This window comes from Thunnus thynnus, chromosome 11 (assembly GCF_963924715.1).
Source record: "Thunnus thynnus chromosome 11, fThuThy2.1, whole genome shotgun sequence".
Lineage (NCBI taxonomy): Eukaryota > Metazoa > Chordata > Actinopteri > Scombriformes > Scombridae > Thunnus > Thunnus thynnus.
Genome location: NC_089527.1, coordinates 13,015,182 through 13,037,885, shown reverse-complemented (window position 1 = coordinate 13,037,885; position 22,704 = coordinate 13,015,182). Strand labels below are relative to the sequence as shown.

The 22,704-nt window shown below is 40.4% G+C and overlaps 1 protein-coding gene across 4 annotated transcripts; it reads right to left on the bottom strand.

Moving 5' to 3' along the window:
- Positions 1-91: 91 nt before the first annotated feature.
- agpat3 (1-acylglycerol-3-phosphate O-acyltransferase 3) lies at positions 92-21,846 on the bottom strand. 4 transcript variants are annotated; one of them, XM_067603219.1, is made up of 11 exons: positions 21,745-21,846; positions 21,573-21,663; positions 10,314-10,371; positions 9,878-10,108; positions 9,017-9,186; positions 8,720-8,881; positions 6,661-6,814; positions 6,456-6,558; positions 4,879-4,954; positions 4,365-4,563; positions 92-4,179 (listed from the first exon to the last, which is right to left on the bottom strand). In XM_067603219.1, exons 4-11 carry the CDS (start codon positions 10,053-10,055, stop codon positions 4,088-4,090), a joined length of 1,134 nt encoding a protein of 377 aa, XP_067459320.1. In that variant the 5' UTR covers positions 10,056-10,108; positions 10,314-10,371; positions 21,573-21,663; positions 21,745-21,846; the 3' UTR covers positions 92-4,087. The 4 variants fall into 4 exon arrangements, with proteins under 4 accessions (XP_067459320.1, XP_067459319.1, XP_067459321.1 ...); XM_067603218.1 differs by having other exon boundaries at positions 21,573-21,793; XM_067603220.1 differs by lacking the exons at positions 21,573-21,663; positions 21,745-21,846 and adding an exon at positions 20,798-21,014.
- Between the last annotated feature and the right edge of the window lie 858 nt (positions 21,847-22,704).

The following is a 22,704-nucleotide window of genomic DNA, read 5'->3' as shown; positions in this document are numbered from 1 at the left end:
ATTTGAAACCATGTTTTCAGGGGCTTTAAAGAATACAAGTCAAGATATTTGAACATTAAGTGTAGCGTTAACAAAAGCAAGAATCACACTCTTTAAGCTTCCTCAGAAAGCCTTTTTATTCAGATTCAAATTCAGAGTTAATGCCACAGCTGTCGCATTGCCTGTAAAAGAGTCCCTGAGTCAGAATTAACTCGATTCAGTGACTGTGCAATAATGCACATCATGCAAAAAGTAATCGGCTACAGTAAGAAACCATGATTAATTACAAAGTTTGAAAAATGCTTTGTAAGCATCATCTGTGACTACAGCCTTCTGTTAGTGGCTTTAATTACAAGGTAGGCATCACCGAAAGTATTTACAGCTCCAACCCTGAAAGGTGAGATAGTGTTGAGAGTAACTTTTATGATAACTTAGTCATCTGCACCCAGGAGGCCATAAAAGTTTAAATCTTCCGCTGTAGCTTTTCCATCAGTTGTTGGTGTCAGTGATATATTTGGTTGTAGCCTGATTGCATGGCCTGTCATTCAAAAGAGCTATTGCAAAAGAACAGAGGAGCGTCTTTGCCATTTCTAAAAGTGACTTTCATACTCAGAATTTACATTATGTACATGTTTATACAGTCTCAACATCTTAGCCACACTTACTGCGTGACTACGTATCCAAAATGTCCTGAGGACATCTGATGGGAAATTGGTTTAGGTCATTCAAAGGGTCTATTGCAAAAGAACAGCTAAGTACATCTCTACAATTTCTAAAAGTAAATGACATTCTTTTCATTTATTTTATGTACATATTTTCATTTAACACAGTCTCTACATACTGTCACACGTATGTGACTTTATACTCTATCTCAATGGAAGATTGGTGGATGTGTCATGATTAATGAGGGAAGATGGGTGTCAGTGTGCCTCTGTGAAAATGGCTGAGCTGATGGAAGGAGAAAAGATGGAGGAAAAACACTTTTTTTTGTGTGTGGGTTCAGCTATCTCTGCCCCTGGTTTTATCTGAACCGCTGTCTGCACAGAGAAAGTCACACAAATCCAAATAAGTCAAAAGAGTAAGAGTTGATTTGTGATTAAATTCTTTAATATTCTTAAGTGTTGTAATTGAAGAAAACATAAAAATAGCCCTAGAAAACAAAAGCTGGCGCAAGAGGTGCAACTAACTGATTTATCTTCGAGATTTAAAAAAAGTCATGTAGTCGTGTCGATTTTGTTATTTGTTTCCATTCAAGATCTCAAGAAAAAAAAAACAACCACAAGTTATATTTCTTTACTGAATAAAAACATCCAGTGTAAAAAGGTTTTTCCAATGTCTCAGCATCCTTTCTGCTTTCAAATATTTTTTCTTTTTACTGAATGACAGGATGAGCTGGACTGCATTATCTGATGCAGTATGTTGGGATTAAAAGGAAAAAACAGAGCAAGCTAAAGCTTTTCACAAATATTTGAGGTAACGCAACTCAAAGGATCTTCTTGTAAAAAACTGGTTACAAACAGAGCTCTTTCAACTCTAAACACAAGAGCAGAATTTATTCATTTTCATCTTTCTTTAATTCTTCGTGTTAAAATTGTAGAACAAGCTGCCCGAACGACTAATCCCAGGAGCTTGCTTTCCATACTGGAGGACATTTTTTCAATTTTCACTTCTTCACTACCACAGGGGCTCAGTTAGCTTCTACATTTTCACACAAAAATTAAGCAGCACTGTCTATTAAGGCTTGCATGAGATTTGTCTGGGTAGAAATAACGCTACAGAAGGAGGAAGTACACAATATATCACTGTTGAGGAGTGATGATCCCAAAAATTGAACCAACAAAACAAAAATTGATGATTAATACTACATGTGGCACGGGAATGGGGGAAGGAGGGGGAGGGGGGGCAGGACACAAAATATCCCCTCCATGTCTTGCTACCATTGTTTGCAATTTAGACCAGGAAATGTAGCTCGTCATGTTGGAAGAAACCCACTCATGTACTGCAGCAGCCAACGTTTTAATTTGAGTTAAAAAAAAAAAAACAAAAAAAAAACAACCAACTCTGGGACGACCCGATTCTAAAACAGTGAAATGTATGAAACTGCGAGTGCACCGACAGTGGCTAGTTTCTGCTGCTGCTGTGCCGACATACAGCAGTAACAGCAAACACAGCTGCTCAGCACGTGGTGTGAAAGCAGCTGCTTTTAACTAATGACAATGTTCACAGTTAACGAACCAACCGCTTCCTAGTTTACCACTTTAAAGGTTAAAAATAGTTTTCATGATTCACTTTGGTGATCAAACCAAATGAACATGCACTGCTGAAACTTGAAGAAGAGGATGAATATTCAAACATAACAGAGGTAAAGAGGCGGGTGCCGTTTTAAAGGGGTGGCGGATAAGCAATCCCTTGCCTGAGCAAGCTTGATTTAAGGCAAAGGTTAAAACATCACTACTACAGTCTATATCTGTACAGCAAAATCATATGCTAACAGCTGTGAGGCTACATGAAGACAGTTGGTGACCTTTTTTGGGTATCTGGGTCTGCTGCCGTTTAATGGCAGCAGCAGAACAGTCACATCAATCATAACAGGCTGCGCTGCACTTCAACTGTCACGACTGGCGTCCGAGGGTGTGGTGGGTTGAACTGCTTTAATATTTGGACTGGGATTGCTGGTTGCTTTTGGGGAGTGGGGGGGGTGGGGGGGTGAGAGATGGTCCGTTTATGTCTTAAAAATGAATCATACTACACATGCAAATTCCTATTTGTGTGAAAGCGAGTGGAAATAGGAATACACACAGGAAAAAATCAACTGAAATGTGTCAGAATGAATCCGTAGGTGTCGGTGCTGCAGGCTACAAATGAGACCTGTAACAGATGGCAGGTGTCCTTTAATAAGGACAGTTTTCACATTCAGCGCCCTTATTGTAGTTTAACAGACACCAGCCTCTCCAAACCGGGATGTTAAAAGGTCAGTTCACTAAAATAACATGTTTTTCTAACTTTGTGTGATCTAGCCATGGAGACAGTGTGAGATTTACTTTTACATATCCGCCTCTTACCTCACTACTATGAAGGTGAGTGAAATTTCATTGGTGGTGCTCAAATTAGTTAAAAAAATAAGTTTTAAAAACTCAACTTAATTGTATCTTTCCAGAAATAATCTGGGGACTACTTGGACAATCCATTAGTGTTCACACAGACACCTTTCACAATTTTTTGATAAAACTATTGATGTTCCACTGATTGTTTCTGGAAAAACAAGCTTCTGTTGAGTTTTTAAAATGTTATTTTACACTGATTTGAGCACCATGAACAAAATTATATTCAGATCCATTGTAATGGGGTTGAGGTTCAGACACTAGACAAAAAAAACTAACTATCTGCATGGCTAACAACCTAGACGTTAAGTGGTCGTTTTTTTTGTGATTTAAATGAACTGATCCTTTAAGATGAAGGAAACCAGGCTGGGCCTCAAGGCACCGGTTCCCATTACAAGTCCCACTTAGTGAAAAAAAAAAAAAGGGGGAAGGAGATGTCAGCTGCAGAAACACACTGCCCCTGGATGGAGGTTAAGATTAAAAAAAAAGATCAGATACAGATCAGCTTGTGTTCTGTAATCAAAAACAGTGAGCGGGTCACCACTCCCTGGTTGGCTGATGACTGTGACAGGAAGTGGAGGTCGGTAGTGCAAAGCAGGAAATGGGCTAGTTTGCTGTAAAGGACAAGTTGACTGGCTGTCCATGTGACCTCAGATGGGTTAGGAGCTTAACCTTGGGTGTTACCAAGATTTAACGGGGACAGCGGGTCGCTAGCTGGATTAAGAAAGATGCGGGGGAATACAGTACAGTACTGCATCTCCCCCTCCTTGTGTTCTGTGTTACACCAGAGAGCTTGAACCCCAGACCTTCCATGCTTTCTCTCTCTCTCTCTCTCTCTCTCACTCTAGTGCCATTAGTATTTCTAACTCTGGTCTCTATTATGTTTTCACAGCTGGGTCTCCTCCCCGCCTACCAACTGACTCAACAGGAGGAGAATGGAGTTGGGTAGGGGTGAGACGCCGCAGGCGACCGAACAGAGACGGCCGTACACGGAGGGGTGACACACTTTAGTTTTGTTTCTTGGCCTCCTGGTTGCCGTAACTGGAGCCTGTTTTCTTTACCTCGGTGACCCCTATGAGGCGACGGATAGCTATGGAGGCTGCAGAGAGAACAAAAGAGAAAAGAAAGAGTGGAGTGAATGAGGGCGGCAATTTGAATGTTAAATAAGTAACACTGCATGAGCTTTGATTTCATTTCTCATTTTTCCGACTGTCTTCTGGCCGATTCTCAACAGAAGGAAGATTTCATTTTTGAGAGCTGGCAGGTGGGCCGAGGTTTACCTACCTATGATGAGGAAGATGGTAAAGCCAATGATGAGGAGGGGGGAGCCACTGACAGCCACTCCACAAGCAAATTTGATAAGGGGAGAAAGCAGCAGGGTGGCCCAAAACATGAAGTTGAGCAGCGTCCACGGCCGACGAGGTGGGATTATTGTGGGCCCGGGGAATTTGCCGTCCTTGTTGTAGATTTCCTGTAAGGCATCCTGAGCAGGACATGAAGAAAAGTTGTTTTGCACTTTATTGATGTTGATATCAACTGACACCAATACTCAGAGATGCATTTGGGCTCATTAAGAACATTTGCACTTACATACTATAAAGGATCCAATTTGGTCAAAAACATATGTGGATACTTTCTACACAAAATTTTGTAATTTGTGTCTTTATAAAATAATTGTTTTGGTCTTTCGTAAAAACATCTTGCATACAAGCTGTTTGTGTAGAGTGACAATCTCATGTTTTTATGAATTTCTGTGGTGGATCCTGTTTACATTTCCATCACTTGTGCCCAGTTTTACCTTGTCCTGGTAGAGCTTGTGCAGCCAGGCCGCACACTCTTGCTCATCATCTGGTATTTCCTCCACAGGGAACCGCCTGGGTGGGAAAAAAAAAAAAAAGAGTAAAAATAAAATTATAAGGAGGAAGGAATTGATTTGTTATTGTTTTTAAACACAGAAAGGTGCACAGTCACACAGACATAAACTAGGCACAGGATTTAAGATTATTGAAAGATAGTCTTGAAAGCCAGACATTTGCAAATATTGAACAACCTCTAAGTAAATACACCAGGACAACCCGCTGGATAACAGGCTGTCGGTAACAACATCTGGAATTCAGTGAGACCACAAATTCAGGAACAAAGGCTGCTCCATAAAAAACAGCCATCAAAAACAATTTGCACTAGAAAAAAACTGAATATAGATACAGAAAAAAGATAGAGAAGAACCTAAATGTACATGTATGTGGATAGAAGTGAGTAACAAGGACTGTAATCTCTACAGAGCGCTCAAGGCAAGTGAACTACATATGAGTCAGGTGACCTTCAGGTGAGCAGTGGCTCTGCACTCAAACCTGAGGAACTGCATTATAAAATAACTCACCGCACACCACAATATTTTACAATTTGCTTGTCATTTTTTTCTCTCTCTCTTGTCAATCATCCAAACACTGTATGATTTTATCTGCCATTTGTCAAAACTAACTGACCCAGACTGGAACCCACTCAGTCATAAATACTTGTCTGATCAGTCGTGATGCCCAAATCAAAACTGCAATTGGCCCATCAATCATACTGTGTGTCACTGCCTTTGAAGGACGTAGCATATTCAGCACAGCAAGCTGAATATATGACAAATAAACCCAAAACAACTACTGATAAATAAATAAAAACACACACTATTGATACACACTACAACCTGAGGCACTTCATCATCATCTCTAAAGCTCTGTGTCTTATTTGAGTGAACACAAATTGATCTTTGCGTTGTCGGCAGGTTAAAGGCGAGTGTGCAACAGCAGATGTTTCATGTTAATATTTTCTATCACATGTGGCCTCCTGTAGCAGCTTCTGTCCACCAGAGGGGACCGCATCACCTAAAATTCCACTCTGCTCTATAAATCATCTATTTTCGTGCTGTGGTTTTAGCCTACTGGTGGATTACACTGACTCCAGTACACTGAATCATGTTACTATAAAACTGCTAAATATTGCGCATTATTTTTAACCATGTTTTATTTGAGTAAAATACTGTTTTTGTTTTGTTCAACTGTGCCATCACAGACAAAAGACATCTTTTTCCCCAGCCATTTTGAGCGGGAGTCATCCCAGCCTGTCTCCTGGCCAGCTCTTCACCCAATAGGAGCGCCCTGGCCACCAGCGTTATTGTTCTGAAACCATGAACATGCTGGGAAACTAGCCAGCATTTAGAGCGCTCTCACTATCTCTTTCATTGTCATGGGACAAAAATGCAATTAGCACGAGGCCCACAGATTTGAAATACATTCGTCGGTTTCCACTTAATGAAACTCGATACACCTGGCAGTGTAATGCATCGCGTTATAATAACTGACAATAGCTGGTGTCAGTGGCACTCACCTTACGCTCAGGTCAGCTTTGTATTGCTTGCCGTTGACGATGCCCAGGAGAGTGGGGGTTTGGTTGTCTTTGAAGTTGAGAGTCACATCGTAAACTGCAGACACTGTAAAGAGGAATGACGATTTAGAGCAAAAGTTATGTTTGTTTTGAGCATGTTAAACTTCGTGTGTGTGTGTATGTATGTATGTATGTATGTATACAGCACCTGTGCCCTTTAGACACTGCAGTGTGGTGGTGAATCCTTTGGTTCGGGGGAGTAGGTGATACTTGAGCTTGGGCAGGCCTTTGCTCTCTGCAACCTGCATACTGATCTGGTGCTTCGTCTCTGTAAAGCGGGTGCCCTCGCAGTACAGCAGGAACTGTGAAGGGAGAAGAGCTGTATTAATACACATATGCACACAACCAATAATAAAAAAAAAGAATCCCATATACTTGAGGTGACCTCCTTTCTCTTGTCCTATCCACTACCCTACTTCTGCTTGGTTGAATTACAGATCAAGTTCACCTCAATGTAACAAAATGAAATAACTTTTATCTCAGTGGTTTTTAAAGTAGGCGAGTGGATGACATCTCTACCGAGGAGTGTTTAGTTTGTTCATCTTAACCCATAAAAACCTTGGTCATTAGCAGTGGCCTGACCCTAAGTTAAGGGGTAATTAGATAAACTTCTGATCAGCCTAATCTCAGCAGGCAAACCCGGTTGAGTCACTGTGGAGATTTGCAACACTAAGTGCTTTACACCTTCAGTAAAGGTCTACGATAAACAGTTGGACCTGCTGCCATGATTTGTTGGGAGAAATACACAAAAGGTGTCTATTACAGTGAGACCTGCTGTCACCAGGTAAGACTGGATGCTATGAATGTAAACCACGTATTTATTTAAAACAGAAGAAGAAGGTGTTTTGCATCTCAAAGCACAGTGAAAACCTCCTCAGACTGTTTATACACCGTGGAGAGATTTAAGTTCAGTTCACGAGTTTCCACAGAACAAAATAAACACATACCCTCCTGTTGTGAGATTTTAAATACAGCTGGTGCTCTCTGAGAACTTGATTTGTATTTCACTGCCAAGATAAATCGACATAAAAGAAACTGGGTCAAAGGGCGGTATCTTGGATTTCCTCATTGTGGAAGGTAAGAGTATTTTTCCTTTTAAAAAAGGACATCATCTTTTAAGTGTTTCCATTAAATGTTTAAAAGGTAATTCTGGTTTATTACAACTTGGATCTTATTTTTGTAGTTTTGGCCATTGTTTCTAATAATAACAACGCTGTATTCACCAAGTTAACTGCAGAGATCTTGGAACACGACATAAGAAAAAACAAAGGCCAACAGTAAAATCATTACCCTTATTGTAAACATCCATCACAGCTTACAGACAGATGTTCTGGTTGACTTTTGACCTACAGTGCTTGCTAGGGTTGTGCTTACACACAGTTTTCCTGTGCAATGAGTAATTTATATAGGCATAACAGGTACATTCACTTTTGGTTTTACCTCCAAATAAAGTGGTCTGATTGTCCGACTCCTTGTTTGTTGTCTGGTACGTGTTTCGAGATCTCAGCAATTTACGTAAGGCTCTTTTATACAGAGATCCCACATTATAACCGTAAAGAAGATCCGTGGTTAAGCCGCCTTTGCTTATTTACACTGAACCAAACAAAGCCGGCATAATGCCGCCTCCATGTGTGCTTTTATATAGCATGGCAGCGTTCAGGATTCAGACGTATGACGTGTAACACAACAGCGTCAGCTCCCTGTCCCGCGGTGCCAGCTGCCCCTTTTACACAGACATCGATCGGGCTCTGTGACTACCTCCGTAGCCGGCTTATTGGTGGAGCAACTCTGCCCCCCCACTCCATGTTCGTACCTTTTATACAGAACAGCGTGGCGGAATAAAGGCGTAGCATTCCCACCTTGAACAGGCTGTGTAAAAGGGACTAGGGGTAAAACTAATAAAAGTGATGGCTGAAACTATAAAAACAGGAATAGTCCTTTAAATGAGCCATCCACATTGTGCCTTTAGAATCCCAAATGTAAAACAGTCATAGCTACACTACTCAGGTCACTACATGTCTGTTTCCAGATATTTCACAATCTCGATTGCACAACTTGCCTAAGGTTAACTAAAAATATTTTAGACAGCATTTACAAAGCTGGTTAGGTAGGAGTATGAAAATCTAGTCAAACAGCTAAGCCTTTACACTGACACACACACACATGCCAGAGGACAGACAAGCACAGTATTTCTGGCGTGTACCTACCCACATATATTCAGGATAGTCTTTGAGCCTGTTCAATCCTTTGAAGACAGTATTTCGGTCCTCCTCCCACTTTCTTTTGCAGAAGACTATCTCTAAGAAGTACCAGGTCCAGCCAATCAGAGGAACCTTCAGTAGCTCATGTTTGGCTAGCACCTTTGAACTCTAGAGGGGGACAAGAGGTGTACGGTGTTAACGATGAAGCTCATAAGACCGAGATCTGATGTCGACGAGCATTAATTCAAAGACATACAGAGGTGGGTTTCAGCATATTGAATCATATTTTGATAATTAACTGACCCCTAAGACGCCATATCTTTCACACATGGTCCAGCCACAGAGGAAGTCAATCTCGAAATTGTGGTTGAGGATGACGATGACATGCTCTTTGCCAAACTTGTCCACCGTAGCTTGGTCGGTGTATAGGGTGCAGTCTGTGCTTGACCACCACTCCAGCAGCATCACCAGCTCTGCCCGGAGACAAAAGTGCATCACGTGCATTAGGAAGGAACTGACAACACTTCATCACTTACAATATCTTAAAGTAAGAACTGCATTTTCATCTATATACGTGTCAGGTGTGTTTCTTAGTTTTGCTAATTAATCTAACAGTAATTCATGGTATAATCACTCTACCAAAGCTTTTATATTTGCTGATGTAACAACTGGTGACAAGCCTACAGTGATGCCCAGTGTTTGGTAGCTGGCCAAGAAAACATTAGACAGAAACAGTCACATCAATGCGTCAGATGTGTAAGAGTTTTTGGGTCCGGGGGGGACATGTTTTAAAGATTAAATTATTAGATTTAGGATGATGGAAAGGCTGGCCAAAAAGCTGCATGAATCAATTTCCTTAGCACACAGCTCACATATCCACTTAGCCATTAGATGTAGCTGAAAGTGTGTTTTTGTCAAATTATTTTTATATAAGCAATTTATCAAATGATAACGTGTAACATGGTATGCATCACTTAACCCACAGAGTGTGATCAGCAAACTGCAGCTAACTTGAAGCTTTGACGTCATGCTAATCTTGCTCTGTATCTGCTGAATGTGTTAGTTGCCCAGGCCAAGTGTGATGACACACGCCTTTTCTTGTTCACTTATTTTGAAATATTCTACTTGGTATGTGCAATAAAGAAAAAAATATCTTCTACTCACGACTCCAGAGGGAATAGGAGAGCCGGCAGTTGATTCTGCGGTAGAGCTGCTTGTTGATCGGCCAGAGGATGCATGTGAGGAGCTGGATGAAGTTTATGATGAGGCCGCTCACCACGAACACAAAGCCCATCAGCAATTGCAGGATGAACAGGCTCTTCAGGTAGCCCAGCAGAGCCATGGCCGAGGAGCCTGGAGAGCTGAGTAGGCTCCTCTCTATACACTACGACCAACCTGAAAGAGAGAGCAGGAACAGATGAAGCGGTGCGAATGCAAAATGTGGAAAGGGATCAAACGAGCATGAGTTGGGAGACAAAAATAACAAGAGGGCCGGGTGACATACATGAGACTGATGGAACAGTGTAGACACGTAAATGTGTGTCTGTTACAGTCTGCAAATATGATTTCAGAAATTCAAAAAGACGACACGGTTTCTTACCACGGTGGGATCCTTTTACAAGCCGCGTTTACACGGTCCTTCAGCCAGTACTACAGACCTGAAAAAGACAAGAGAAGAGTTTAAAAAGAGGAAGCAGTGGCAGAGGTGACATAAAACATAAAAGGCTACAGCGCAGTGTCATTACAGTAGACTTTTATAAATGCACTGTGCATGTTTCATCAAACAGGTTGAATTGTGTTTGCTTTTTTTTTTTTTTTATGCCTGTCCTGATTTTGACCTCACAGGCACAGCGGCTCTGTGTTTAGCACCCCTGTGGGCTTGTTGCAATGGCTATAATTAATGACTCTCCACTCAAAGTTTTATATTTTACACAGAACCACAAATTTCACTGGAAAAGATTCTTTCAGTCAGATATATTTAATATTTTAAAATGCAGAGTACAAAAAAGTGAAGCATAGTTTAGTTTCAGGGTGTACACTCCACGGTGCTGACAAGAATAAAACGCAAGGCTCAGAAAAATTAATTTCACTTATATTTTTTTTACTGAATCGTTCACATGGATGTCGTAGTCCACATGGTCGATATCAGGACCCATCTGTGCATGTTTGAAGTGATCAGAATCAGCTATGATCCAGATCATTCGTTTATTGTTAAGTGACCAAACATTTGCTTGTTCCAGCTTCTCAACTGTGAATATTTGCTCCTTCTCTCTGTTTGATATTATTGTAAACTGAGTAACTTTAGATCTTGTACTGTTTAAATCAATTTAAAAAGGCGTCATCTTGGATTCTTGATAATTATGATGGACATTTTTCACTATTTACTAAATTAACCAGAGAAAATACTCGAATGATTAAATTATCATTAAAAAAAAAAAAAAGTTGCGGCTGTAGCCCTCTTGCATTTCATGCCACTGGTGACGCCGCCCACTACGACACCCCTGTTGCCAGTGTGGCCTTTAATGGTCCTTTAAATGCCCCTTGGTGAGGATATGACTGTTAATCCGACTACTGGGACTGACACTCGTCCAGGGTGTTTCCATATTTGTGCAAAACATGCTGGGATAGGCTCCACCGCTCCTTAATGCTGTTCAAATACCTGACAGTTAACTACACTTGACTTTTACTATCAGCCGGTGCCCATCAGAAGGACCACGGGCCGCTCTGCCTCTAATGGACTGTTCCCACATCTGCACCAAAGCCCATTAAAGTGTAGGTCAAGCCAGTTTAAAGATGTTCTGGGTCACTTCTAATCTGACCCGCAAGGACTTGCTCTTTCGCGGATCTGTGTGGCGATCTGTAGACACACAGTCGACTGCTTTCCTTTTGATTATAAACTTAATCTCTTTTTTTTTTCTTTGTGTTCCTGCAGGAAGTGACAACATCAACTGTCATCAGAGTATAGACAGTATCTGAACGTCATGATTACTCATCTGTTTTTTTGGGAACAAGGCAGTTTTACATGATCATTTGTAATATGTCAAAATGTATTTAATTTCTATGTCTTCCTCAAAGTTTCAATAGAATTTGCTCTTAACGTACATGAGATTAAACCAAGTCTTTGTTCATGAAACTGGTGTCTTCTTAAACAAAATAAATATTAAATAAATTAAGAAAATAAGGAACCAGTCAGCGATTGCTAACTGTGAATTTTTATTCACCACAACAAACACTTTAAAAGCGATGCATCAGCACTGCTCTCGAGTTCAAATAATTGTGGAAACCAAAACTGTGTTTGCTTCGATTATTAAATAATGAACTGTGCAGCCCTAGCGGCATCAACATACATACACCTACATATCTCTTCTGCATTCACTGCTACAACTGTGCCGGCCAAGTGGCCAAAGAGACCATCTGCTACTTGCATTTTGAGAAACAATGTATGGGACAGGGCCGGCATGCTAGAAAACAAGACAGAGACAGAAACATTGTGTGCCTGCGTGTCAAAATGACATAACAGTCTTCAGCAGCAGACAATGTCTTGTTCACATACCGTACGTTTCTTGTTTCTTCAAATAGGACTGTGTCACATAATTCATTTTGACAAGTACAACTGCTGAGTAGAACAAAACAAAACAACAAAAACCCCTAAATGTGCAGACTAAGAGCAGATACCCAGTTGACGCCCTCCTGGTGGTTGTCGAATAACCCACGTGGATGAAAGTGAGTGTAATCTGATCACGGTCAAAAACACAGTAACCTGAGGTGCTTCATCTATCCTGACAAATGATAAAGCAGTTCTTTTCAAGCAATCAGAATATATTTACAGCCATTTTCCCAATTCAAATCTGTATCATATTCCTAGAAGTACAATCTCTGGTACTGGCAAACCAATCCTAACAACCTTTAATTACATAAAAACAAATAGTTGACACAAAGCTGCTCCGTTGTAGGTAAACCACACCACTAAAGTCTTATCCTGCGTAATCAGCCCCTCTCAAACACTGCAACCACAATACACAGAATAACAAAGTGGCCTCGGTGTGAAGGAAATGAAATCTTACATGCACATCCACAGTACTTCAGCTCAGTCTCTTGGCCCAAATGAACAGAAATGTTTCTAGATCTCTGGAGTTAGGACACACAGGAGTGTTGAAATACTGTCACGTGAGCATGTGTCATGTCTCGCCTGATGGTTCTGATTATAAGTCCAACCATTGAGAGCGGCCTCTGCATTCAATGCAGATATGACCTTTGATCTGAATGAGGGAGAGCGACTGCGAGAGCTTAAGTTACACTATTTCAAATTTCACTTGTGGCTACTGTAACAGGTTTTGGAAGGGTGGCAATGTCGACAGGGAGTGCATGTAAAATACTGAGTACATGTGGTAAAAGTAGGTAAATGTGTTAAAGGTTGTCGAAAAGAAGGATTTGTAGTGAGGACATTTCTCAGCAGCTCCTAAAAGTTACTCAACCTGATATTATTTGTAATCTGAATTTGTCAATAATAACACTGCTTATCAGTAAATTGACTCCAGTAAAGTAGTACAGTAAAGTGTTACACATTTACCTCTGGACCATTGGTTAATCAAGACAAATTAAAACTCATCTGAGTCTGGCGTACAGTCGCTGAAACCATTCACAACTTCTAATAGGCTCATTCATGTTTTTTTGTTTCCTACTGGTAAATGTTAGTCATTAAAGGCCATAAAACATGCATGCTATGTTAAAGTTTAAAAAGTTACTCATCAATATTTTAGTGCCTACTGTGTATTATAGTGGAAGGATTATCCAGCAATGCACATATCAGAAATTTACATAAATGTTACATGTGTGATTTTATACTGTAGGCTACGGTTTCACTCTCGTGTTTGATTGGTTTTGATTCATAGTGTGTGACAGCACAAGCTAGCTGTTATACTGTTTAATTTTGTTGTTTGGTATTTTTGTTTGCATTTGTTCAATATGTGAAATTCATTTGGTAGTTGGTGCTTTGATGAGTGTTTTTGTGCTAAACTTTGTGACTTATTTTTGTTTTTCCTTTCCAATCAGCCCCTGGTTTCAATTCAGGACAGCAGACTTGACACTTGCTACAGCAAAAACTTTCTTCAGTCTATAGAACCAATCACAATGTTTGTTTACAATTCCTTCCAGGTAGAAAACCCCTGCAACACGTACGGCGGGGAGCAAACAGGGGCGACATGAAATGGAACAACTGAGATATACTCTCAACTAAAGAGAAAATGGTTAAGTCTTGTTGTGTTCGGGGAGGTCGCCAGGTAACGAGAAAGAGTGGAGACGTGTTCGGGTTTTTCAGTGTGTGTGTGTGTGTGAGTGTAACTCCTCCCATGGTCTCAGAGTTCAAACCACTCAGTAAAGAGTCCATTTTGTTTTCCCCACAACCCCAAATCAGTTAAGTCCAGTTTCACAAAGAAAGACAACGCAAAAATCCTCTCCAGAGTACATAAATAAGCACAGCAGAAACGTCAGATAGGTCGGACCACCGTGTTTAACTATATATCTTTAAATGTTACAGTTACAGCTGAAAATGACAACAGAAATAAACAAGTTTGCCGATGTCACATATCTCCACAATTCAAATCAACCACCAGTTGTCTACCTGGAGGTGACTGCGGTTGTTGGGGCGACGTCGCGATAATTCGGTTTATGTTGTTTGGCCACAAGCAGACAATGGAGAAGTTTCATGCCAACGTGTCTTGTGGCAACAAGCTGTGATTGTGTGTCACAGGCTCAGGCAGATGGATTTCCAAACTTGTCATGACCTTTGTTCTTATCTTCCTCCTGACACTCCCTCTTTTCTACTCCTGTCTTTGTACACTCATGAAGTCATACAAACTCTAAAAAGACCCAACAAATTTTCACTGAAATTGAAACGGAGGCCTTGATTAACAATGTGAAATACAACTATGTAGGAGCACTCAACACATCTGCTTACAGAATTGGTGTTAAGTGGCCAGCCAAGGTCGTTGGAAAATATGTTAGTCCAACCAAGTTCATACATTTGTTTCCTCATCTTCACAGGTTCATTATAATATTTATCTTTTATTATTTATTTTTACTTTAATGGAGATAAAGATCTGTTTGTATAACAATGGGATTTTTTACATTAATTTAAGTCTATTGTTCGCATTTTGCACCAACATACAGTTTATAAGAAAAACTAGACAAATCTAAGCAACTGGTGAAACTGAAAAGGTTCTGCAAGTGCTAAAGAAAGTATTGTGAATGAATCCTGAGCTAACTGTGTTAGGGGTAAGAGGTAAGAATGTTAAAGTTGAACTTCCCTTTACACGGCAGCTGAACCCCACATGCATCTTAACCATACTAAGATCCGAGAGCCTGACAATACTGTATTTTTGGACTGATGATACATAAATATACATAAAATAAACATATTATAAGGATCGCTTAAATCTGGTTATCAAATGGTTACTGGTGTATGTACTGAAAAATTAAACCTGTCAGCACTCTCTGGTGGAATATTTATGGGCGACACTGTTTCTAATTATCTCAAAATCTTTAATATTTCTGTACCACAGTAGGATAGGGCGATGACTTCTATTTTCATATCACCCAACTGAGGTTACTGAAGATTGCCGATCAGCAATCTAATTGCCAGGGGCAGTAGAAGTAAGAGGGGGTGGGAGGAGTTACGTCACAGCACGAGCCTGTGTGTCTGTGCTTGGTGCGACAATATCACAGCATCATGTTCCATATTATTATCTGATCTTTAATATCACAATCCAAATCATATCCGGCACATTAACTTATTCTTATGGAGCACAGAGCAAAGTTTTGGTAAGCAGGCACATGGAGAACGGAGATGCGGTGTGGCAGATGGAAAAGAGTCGGCAGACTCATGCTGGTGCTGATTAACCGGGCTCAGCGGGCGGACACGCCGCTCCACCAGAAACATCTCTAAATGCATAGTAGGACGCAGATTACAAAGCTTATTTTTTATAAAATTTTAGCTAGGAAAAGGCAATCGTCTATCATCCCGTAAACTGTCAAAATACAATCCGATCACCAATTGGCACAAGCCTGTACCACAGTTTTCTTTTTACTTATCAGTTGCTGTAGGTGGCGATACTGACTTATCTCCGATAACGAATATCAGCTGATAACATCAGCTGTACATCTGTACTATGGTTGTGTTAGATGTGAGTGCTATAAGAAAAAAAGGTATTTATTCAACTTTCACCTTTTTCTACACAATAAAAGTTGCCCACTGTAACGACATATACCAACATCCAAATGACCATGCCAAAGTAAATCTTTCTCTATATCCGAGGACAATAATAGATAAATAGAACTAAATCTGTGTTGCTCAGCCCAGCGTTAATTGATTGGATAAGTGTTCCATTTCAGCGATTTGGGTTATTAGTTCAGTATTAAGAGTTGGCATTAAAACCCATTTTGGTCAAGATGTTCACACTTGACCCCCTCTCAAGACCCGATCAGAATCTCAGCAATATTGAACCGACTTCAATCACATCATCACCCGCCGACAAATCAACCTTTTCCTGCGGTGTGGTGGTTTTACCAAATTTCAGGTGTTCTCTTGTAAAGACCATCAACACATTTTCTTGTGTTGAGGTTACAACAGGCTCATATTAAAAAGGTACAAGGGAAAAATACACTTTGTTTGTCACAAAACAAGTCTAGAGAAACAAATATGGGGTTTGACTGAACAGACCCAGGGAGCATGGGCCCACCTGTGACCCCTCTCAACCTGGAAGACAGATTAGAGCCACTGACTGGGTTAAAGCTGCTTAAGGCCGGACAGCTGCTTCTGCTCTGCATCACCTGAATACAGCTTCTCTGCCAACAAATAACCATTACTTGCTGAGAGGCTCCAATATGAGAAAAGACTGTTGACTTGTTAAAAATGAAAAGCCACAAGCTTAATACTTGAAAACTTAAACCACATCTTGACAGGTAAAGCACTTTTGCCTTAATTTGGTTTGCAAAAGTCTACACTTCACTGGGTGCTATGCTAATTTCTGTTTCTTGCGACCCATCCTCGCCTGTTGTGGACACAAGTATTCAACCCCTTTTAATAGTATGAACCTAAAATCATCACTATCGCAGCCAAGTGATTTTAGAAGTCACATAATTAGTGGAATGGGGATCACCTGTGTGTTGCCAAGGGGTTTCATTTTATCATATAATAAATAGGGCCCGACCGATTACTGAATTTTTGGGGGCGATGCCGACATTAGGGAGTAAAAGAATTCTGCCAATAATCTTATATATACACATAAACACACGTTTTTTTGCAATGATCGCTCTAGTGTGACACTTGTGACAACGTTATGTAATGGAGGCATGATATTTTACAGTTTAACAATAAACCTTATTATATAGTGCACTGAAACACTAAACTTCACTGGGAATTTAATAATTATGAATAATTACAAACATATGTGCATATATATTACATTTTAATTTAGAAAAAGGATCAAATATACTTCAAATGCTGCCTATATTACTTAAAAAATAAAAATATATATATCGGCGCATATCAGACAACTTATACAGCGATACAGATATATCTACGAAAGGCCAACATCTGCTGCTAATATCAGCTGATCGGGCTCCAATAATAAATACATCTGTATCTCGAAGGTGCAACTTTTGGTGGGCAAGTTTCTGTGCAAAACAGACACCTTATTTGGCTTACAGGTCTACATTCCACTTACCACTGTGAATGGTTGAGAAGTGCTATGCTGACTTATATCTCTTTAACAAGTTCTGATAAATCTGGTAGGATCCATTCAACCCTGCTATGGCCAGAGGCCAAACCACCTATCCCAGCTTTAACTTACCAGTAGACGTAGTAGGCCATTGCCATGACCACCAACGCCCCACAAATCCCAGTGAAGATCATCACAGCGCTCTGGTTCAGCATTTTGGCTCTCGGTTTTTCACCAATTCAAAGCCAGAATAAAAACATAAAGAGAGGGCCTGCAGAGAGCAGTGGATAGTCACAGGTATGCCTGCTTCATAGACATGATAATCCCGCAGAAGGTAAGAGAGAGATTATGATGATGACATCAAGAACAACTCCTATAGGAGGAACTGCCTAATCAGCGCAAGTGCAGCGCAAGTCCTGTCACCAGAAAAATTACCAAAACGGATGGATCTCCAAAGAGAGAAAGCACAAAAACAAACACCAAAAACGTCTAATGGCCACTGTGGACTCTCAGTAGAGTTTAGTAATGAATACTAAGAAGACGGGAAGATGTCTCACTTCTGAAAGGAGGGAGGCACACATGTACCATAAGCAGCGTCTTACATGCATTCCCATCCACTAATCCATTGGATCAGATTAGTCCTGATTAGCAGGCTATGGGCACCCTGGATATGTCACATTTCATTACCATTAACAAAGAAGAAGGCTGGGCTCTCCTCGAACCAGGGTGGAGTTAGCAGAACGGCATCTGTTACACTAAAAGAACCAATCGTTATGTAGAAATTCTTGCCTCACCTTGCCATTGGCCAACTGTTACTATCACCCTGCATTAAACAACCTCTTCATGTGTGTTGCCAAGTTGTGCTTTGTTTCTATCTGGTCAAGTGTAAATAACCCAAAGCCTTGAAATCAGATATGTCCATCCTCCCTTCACCCTAGCTCTCTCTGTGCTCTTAACAGAGCCTCGGGTCTTAGCAGCACCCCGGGTACTGAAAATTATTTACAACAGACTGTGCTGGCTCAGCCACACAAAGATGGCAACAGGGCTGGTGGGCAAGCCAACAAAAGCCTTTCGCGTCTTCCACAGAGCTAAAGTCAAATGTGGTTCAGACAGGGAAGCAGGAAGAGGCAGAAATAAACTGTCAAGTGTTTACTGAAGCAAATAGGTCAAAGGTTAAAGTACAGTCCTGAGGCCTTGCCATTGGGTCTTAAAGCCAAATATAAATGGAGATTAAAATACATTGTGATGGCAGGACAATGAAGGTCATTCATGTTTCAAAGCATGAAGAGCTCTCGATCCTGCACGTAGGACCACAGTACATGTTTTATTGTGCAATGCCAAACACTCAGTCACACCGTGCTTTCTTAGGCCATACAAGATATTTAAAACACCACTTACTACCACTACAGCCAAAAGTTACTCTGACTGGTTACTTTAACAATCATTTTCAATGAATGAAATAACAAAAACTAAATTAAAAAACATTCATATATGGATTGAAGTTTTTTTTTTGCCATTTTGATACCACTACAATACATTTTCAGTTGGCATATTTGAAACATGCATGTTCAAGGCAGGTAAATCAACACTGCATTCAATTATTTTGATTGTAGGCACACATATACAGTAGGCCAGGGAGACAAAACTGTCAGAGAGGATGAAGACAGGAGACATTGAACATGCACCTGCCCAGGTATAATTAAAGCTTTGGCAATATTTCAGATTTTACAGTTTATAAGATAAACCAAAACTTGATAACTACATCGTCTTTTTGAACAATTTCTTGGCAAAATTATGAAATCCCCTGGCAAAAAAAAAATCAGCAAACAACTGATCCTACTAACATGTACTGTCACTGTAGCCATCTACTGTTAACCAAAAGTATTAAAAACATACAAAAAGATCTTTGCCTTTTGGGTGATGCATTACTTGAGTGTAAGTGTAGTTTATTCCGCTCATACATGTAAACATGATATCGAGTCTATAAGCACGCCTGTTGATAGCCTATTTGTCTGACACAAAGCTACTCTTCAGAGATCAAAACTGCAGTTGCAAAGTTGTTTCAAATTTAAATTTTAACAACATGATTTGATAATGAGGAAATCTTGAAAAGAATACTCATTGCACACACTTAAGGGCTGGCTAACGTAAAATGGCCTTGCATCACTCAGAGACAGTTACACACCCTTTCAAAACTGGGTGTAGCCATAACAAGAAGTGATGACTGATAGGACTCAAGGATACATAAGGTCCACTTTACCACAGTCAGCAAAATAATGTGAATAATGGCAGGAGAAGGAGGAGGAGGAGTTGTTAATGGATTAAAATTGCTTGTTTGCTTGAGTAAGAACACTCTGAGTAACTTTGCGGTTCACCAGAGTGTCATAAAAATAAGCAAGAGGTTAATAAAACCCTATATTGCGACAAAAGCATGGGATTACAGTCCAAGATGACACTGCTCAGATAAAGGCTTATCTACATATGCATGTCTCAAAGTCCTATAGGGCAATACTTTGACTTGAATAGCTGATAAAGGAGTTCAATAGGTTACAGTGTGCAAACAGACCTAGATTTGAGAGTCCAAAAGTGTCCCTCGGACCTTTTACTACTGTGGACTGCAAAGGCATTATAAAAATTAGATTGACTTTGCTTATCCTTAAAAGAAACTATGTCAGTGAATTGGGTAGATATAAAGTAAATAAAAGAGTTGATAACCTCTTGTTGGCCAGACAGATTTCTTACCAGACTGTGTTTTCAGTGGTTTTTTCTATTTACTGTACTTCATAGACATAATTAGAGCTTGCTACACGTTTTATCTAATTAACAGAGAATGGGCCATTAGGACTCCCTGTGGTCCGCCGGATGAAAATAGGATTACCACCAGGGCTGGAAAAAAACGAGACAATTCTCTCAACACATTATGGAAAAAAATGCAATTTTGATAACTGGCTATTTGTCATTTGTAAGCTCACAGACAATGATACACACAAACCTTACATATTAACTAAAAATGTATAACTATAATCATTAATTACAGGTATTGCCCAGTACTAAAGCAGTACACTTCTTCCCCTCAATGTCTGTTGCATGTAGCAGACACACCAAACAAAGAGAAGATACCAATGAGCACATATACATATTTCCATTTAACACTCATTATTACTCTGTCCTTAAAGCTAAATGCTGTATCAGTGGTATAGTCATGCAAGGCTGTATAAGTCTAACTACGTGGGCAGTGTTACGAGAGCACAGCACAAAGCATGAAGTCACAGCATTGTTATAATCGCTAGTAAATGTCAAAAACACCGCTTATCACAAAACAATGCTTGCAAAAGCTGCCAGGAATCATCACGGTAACTCTACTTGCCTGTCACGTAGTGGCAGTCTCCGTGGATGAAATTATGGTCTCAAGCTTAAAGTTAGCACTGGGTTACAGAGCTGCAGACCTCAATGAACTCCAGTAACCTTATCGCTGTCTGTGTGGCACGACATCGTTATACGCAGGTCAAGTCGGAGCCAACTGCAGCGCGTTTTAATTGAACCCGGTGATACTTGGCTATCTACGCTGTCATGCCACACTGTATGCCACTTCAGTGTCCACCCGGCTGAGTCCTGCAGCTCCATGGCCTCTAAATAAAACTGCACAAGTGGACTATTTGCATCAGTGCGGCAAGGCTAGCGTAAAACATCTATAACCAACTGTCTTTTGACGCACATGTGGCCGGGGATGTTAGCTAGCTGCCCGGTGAACTCAAAAGTTGCAAGCATACATTATTCTACATCTACACTTGAGAAAAGAAAATGAACCGAGGCGCCCTACTGTTGATATAAGATAAGACAAATGAGTTGAAGCTAGCTGACACAAGCGTGAACCTGACGTTTAACTCAACCAAGCCAGCACAAGGAGGACAGGATTGGGGCTGCTAACGGCACACGTTAGCATGCTAAGTTAGCAAAATTCAGAGTAGTTAGGTTAATAATAACATTTAAGGATGAGTGGGAGGTGGGCTATTTGGTTTGCTCACCTGCCAATTAGTGCTACTTCTCACATACACACATTATCTGCAAATAATCACCTTGGTAACGTTGTGCTATGCTAGTTAGCTTGGCTAACGTTAGCGGACAGTGTCAGTAGCACTTACCTGCAAATGATTCTCTCTGCTGCTTTCTGGCCTGATGAGGTTGGGGGAAAAAACAACCCTGTCACGGAGCCCCTCTTAGTTCGTCAGTGTCCTGAAACGCAAAGAAAATAACATGACCTTGAGGTAATGCGATTTGCAGGAGCAGCTATTGTTTGGTCGGTTAAAGCCCCACATTTCCTCGGAGCTCATCTGAAGGTGGCAGGTCCTACATCCGGCGGTCCGGCCCCTCATTCATTCTGACAGACAGAGATGAACTACAGTCTGTCCAAACCACAGCAGCTCCACAGACACCCACACAAGTACTGTCACTACACAGTACAAGTATATTTACTGAAAACTGCATAATTCCCAATTTTACTTATTCCCCGTTACAATAGACTATATTCAGCTCAAACTGCAGGCTGTTAACTGACTTATTGTGAGTTTCTCCGATATTCATATTTTCTAATGGAAAGAACTTGGATCTGTAGTGTTCAAAATATATACAGAACAAATTGCATGTTATCCACATACACATGCATTACATTTCACTTACTGCTGTATATCTGAACAGGCTGTATATACTGTACATAACCACCTACTATATGTATATCAGTAACATGTCACTTTTTTTTAACCATTTAATATTTTTTCCAGCACTCCTCACTTCTTTGTACTGTTTGTATCCTGTTTACAGTTCACAGAAACAGTTTTACACGTATATAGTGGGTAGTGTGCCCGAACACAAATACATTATTCGGCAAAGCACAAATAGTAGGGTTTTTTTTAATGAATATTTGTTTCAAACAAATATTTTAAAAATTATTTGTTTTCAGGAAGAAAAATAAAACCCAAGTCAAATAACAGCGTGCAGGTCGGTTACATCGCTATCTCAGTCTCTGTCCACTGCTCTGCTGTTACGTCTATCAGCAGGTCTCAATGAGGGGAGTCACATCCATCTGCTACATGACGCACATTTCCTAGTTCACATTCACATCACTCCCAGGGTTGGGGGTGTTCCCCAGAGATAAAGCTGAGCTACTGACACACACGAAGTACTCACAAGGGACTCTCCATACCCTGTTGTTCTCCTTCTCCTTTCCACAAAGTTACATGCTGCAATGAGGCGATGAGTAAAGTTTCAACTCAGTAG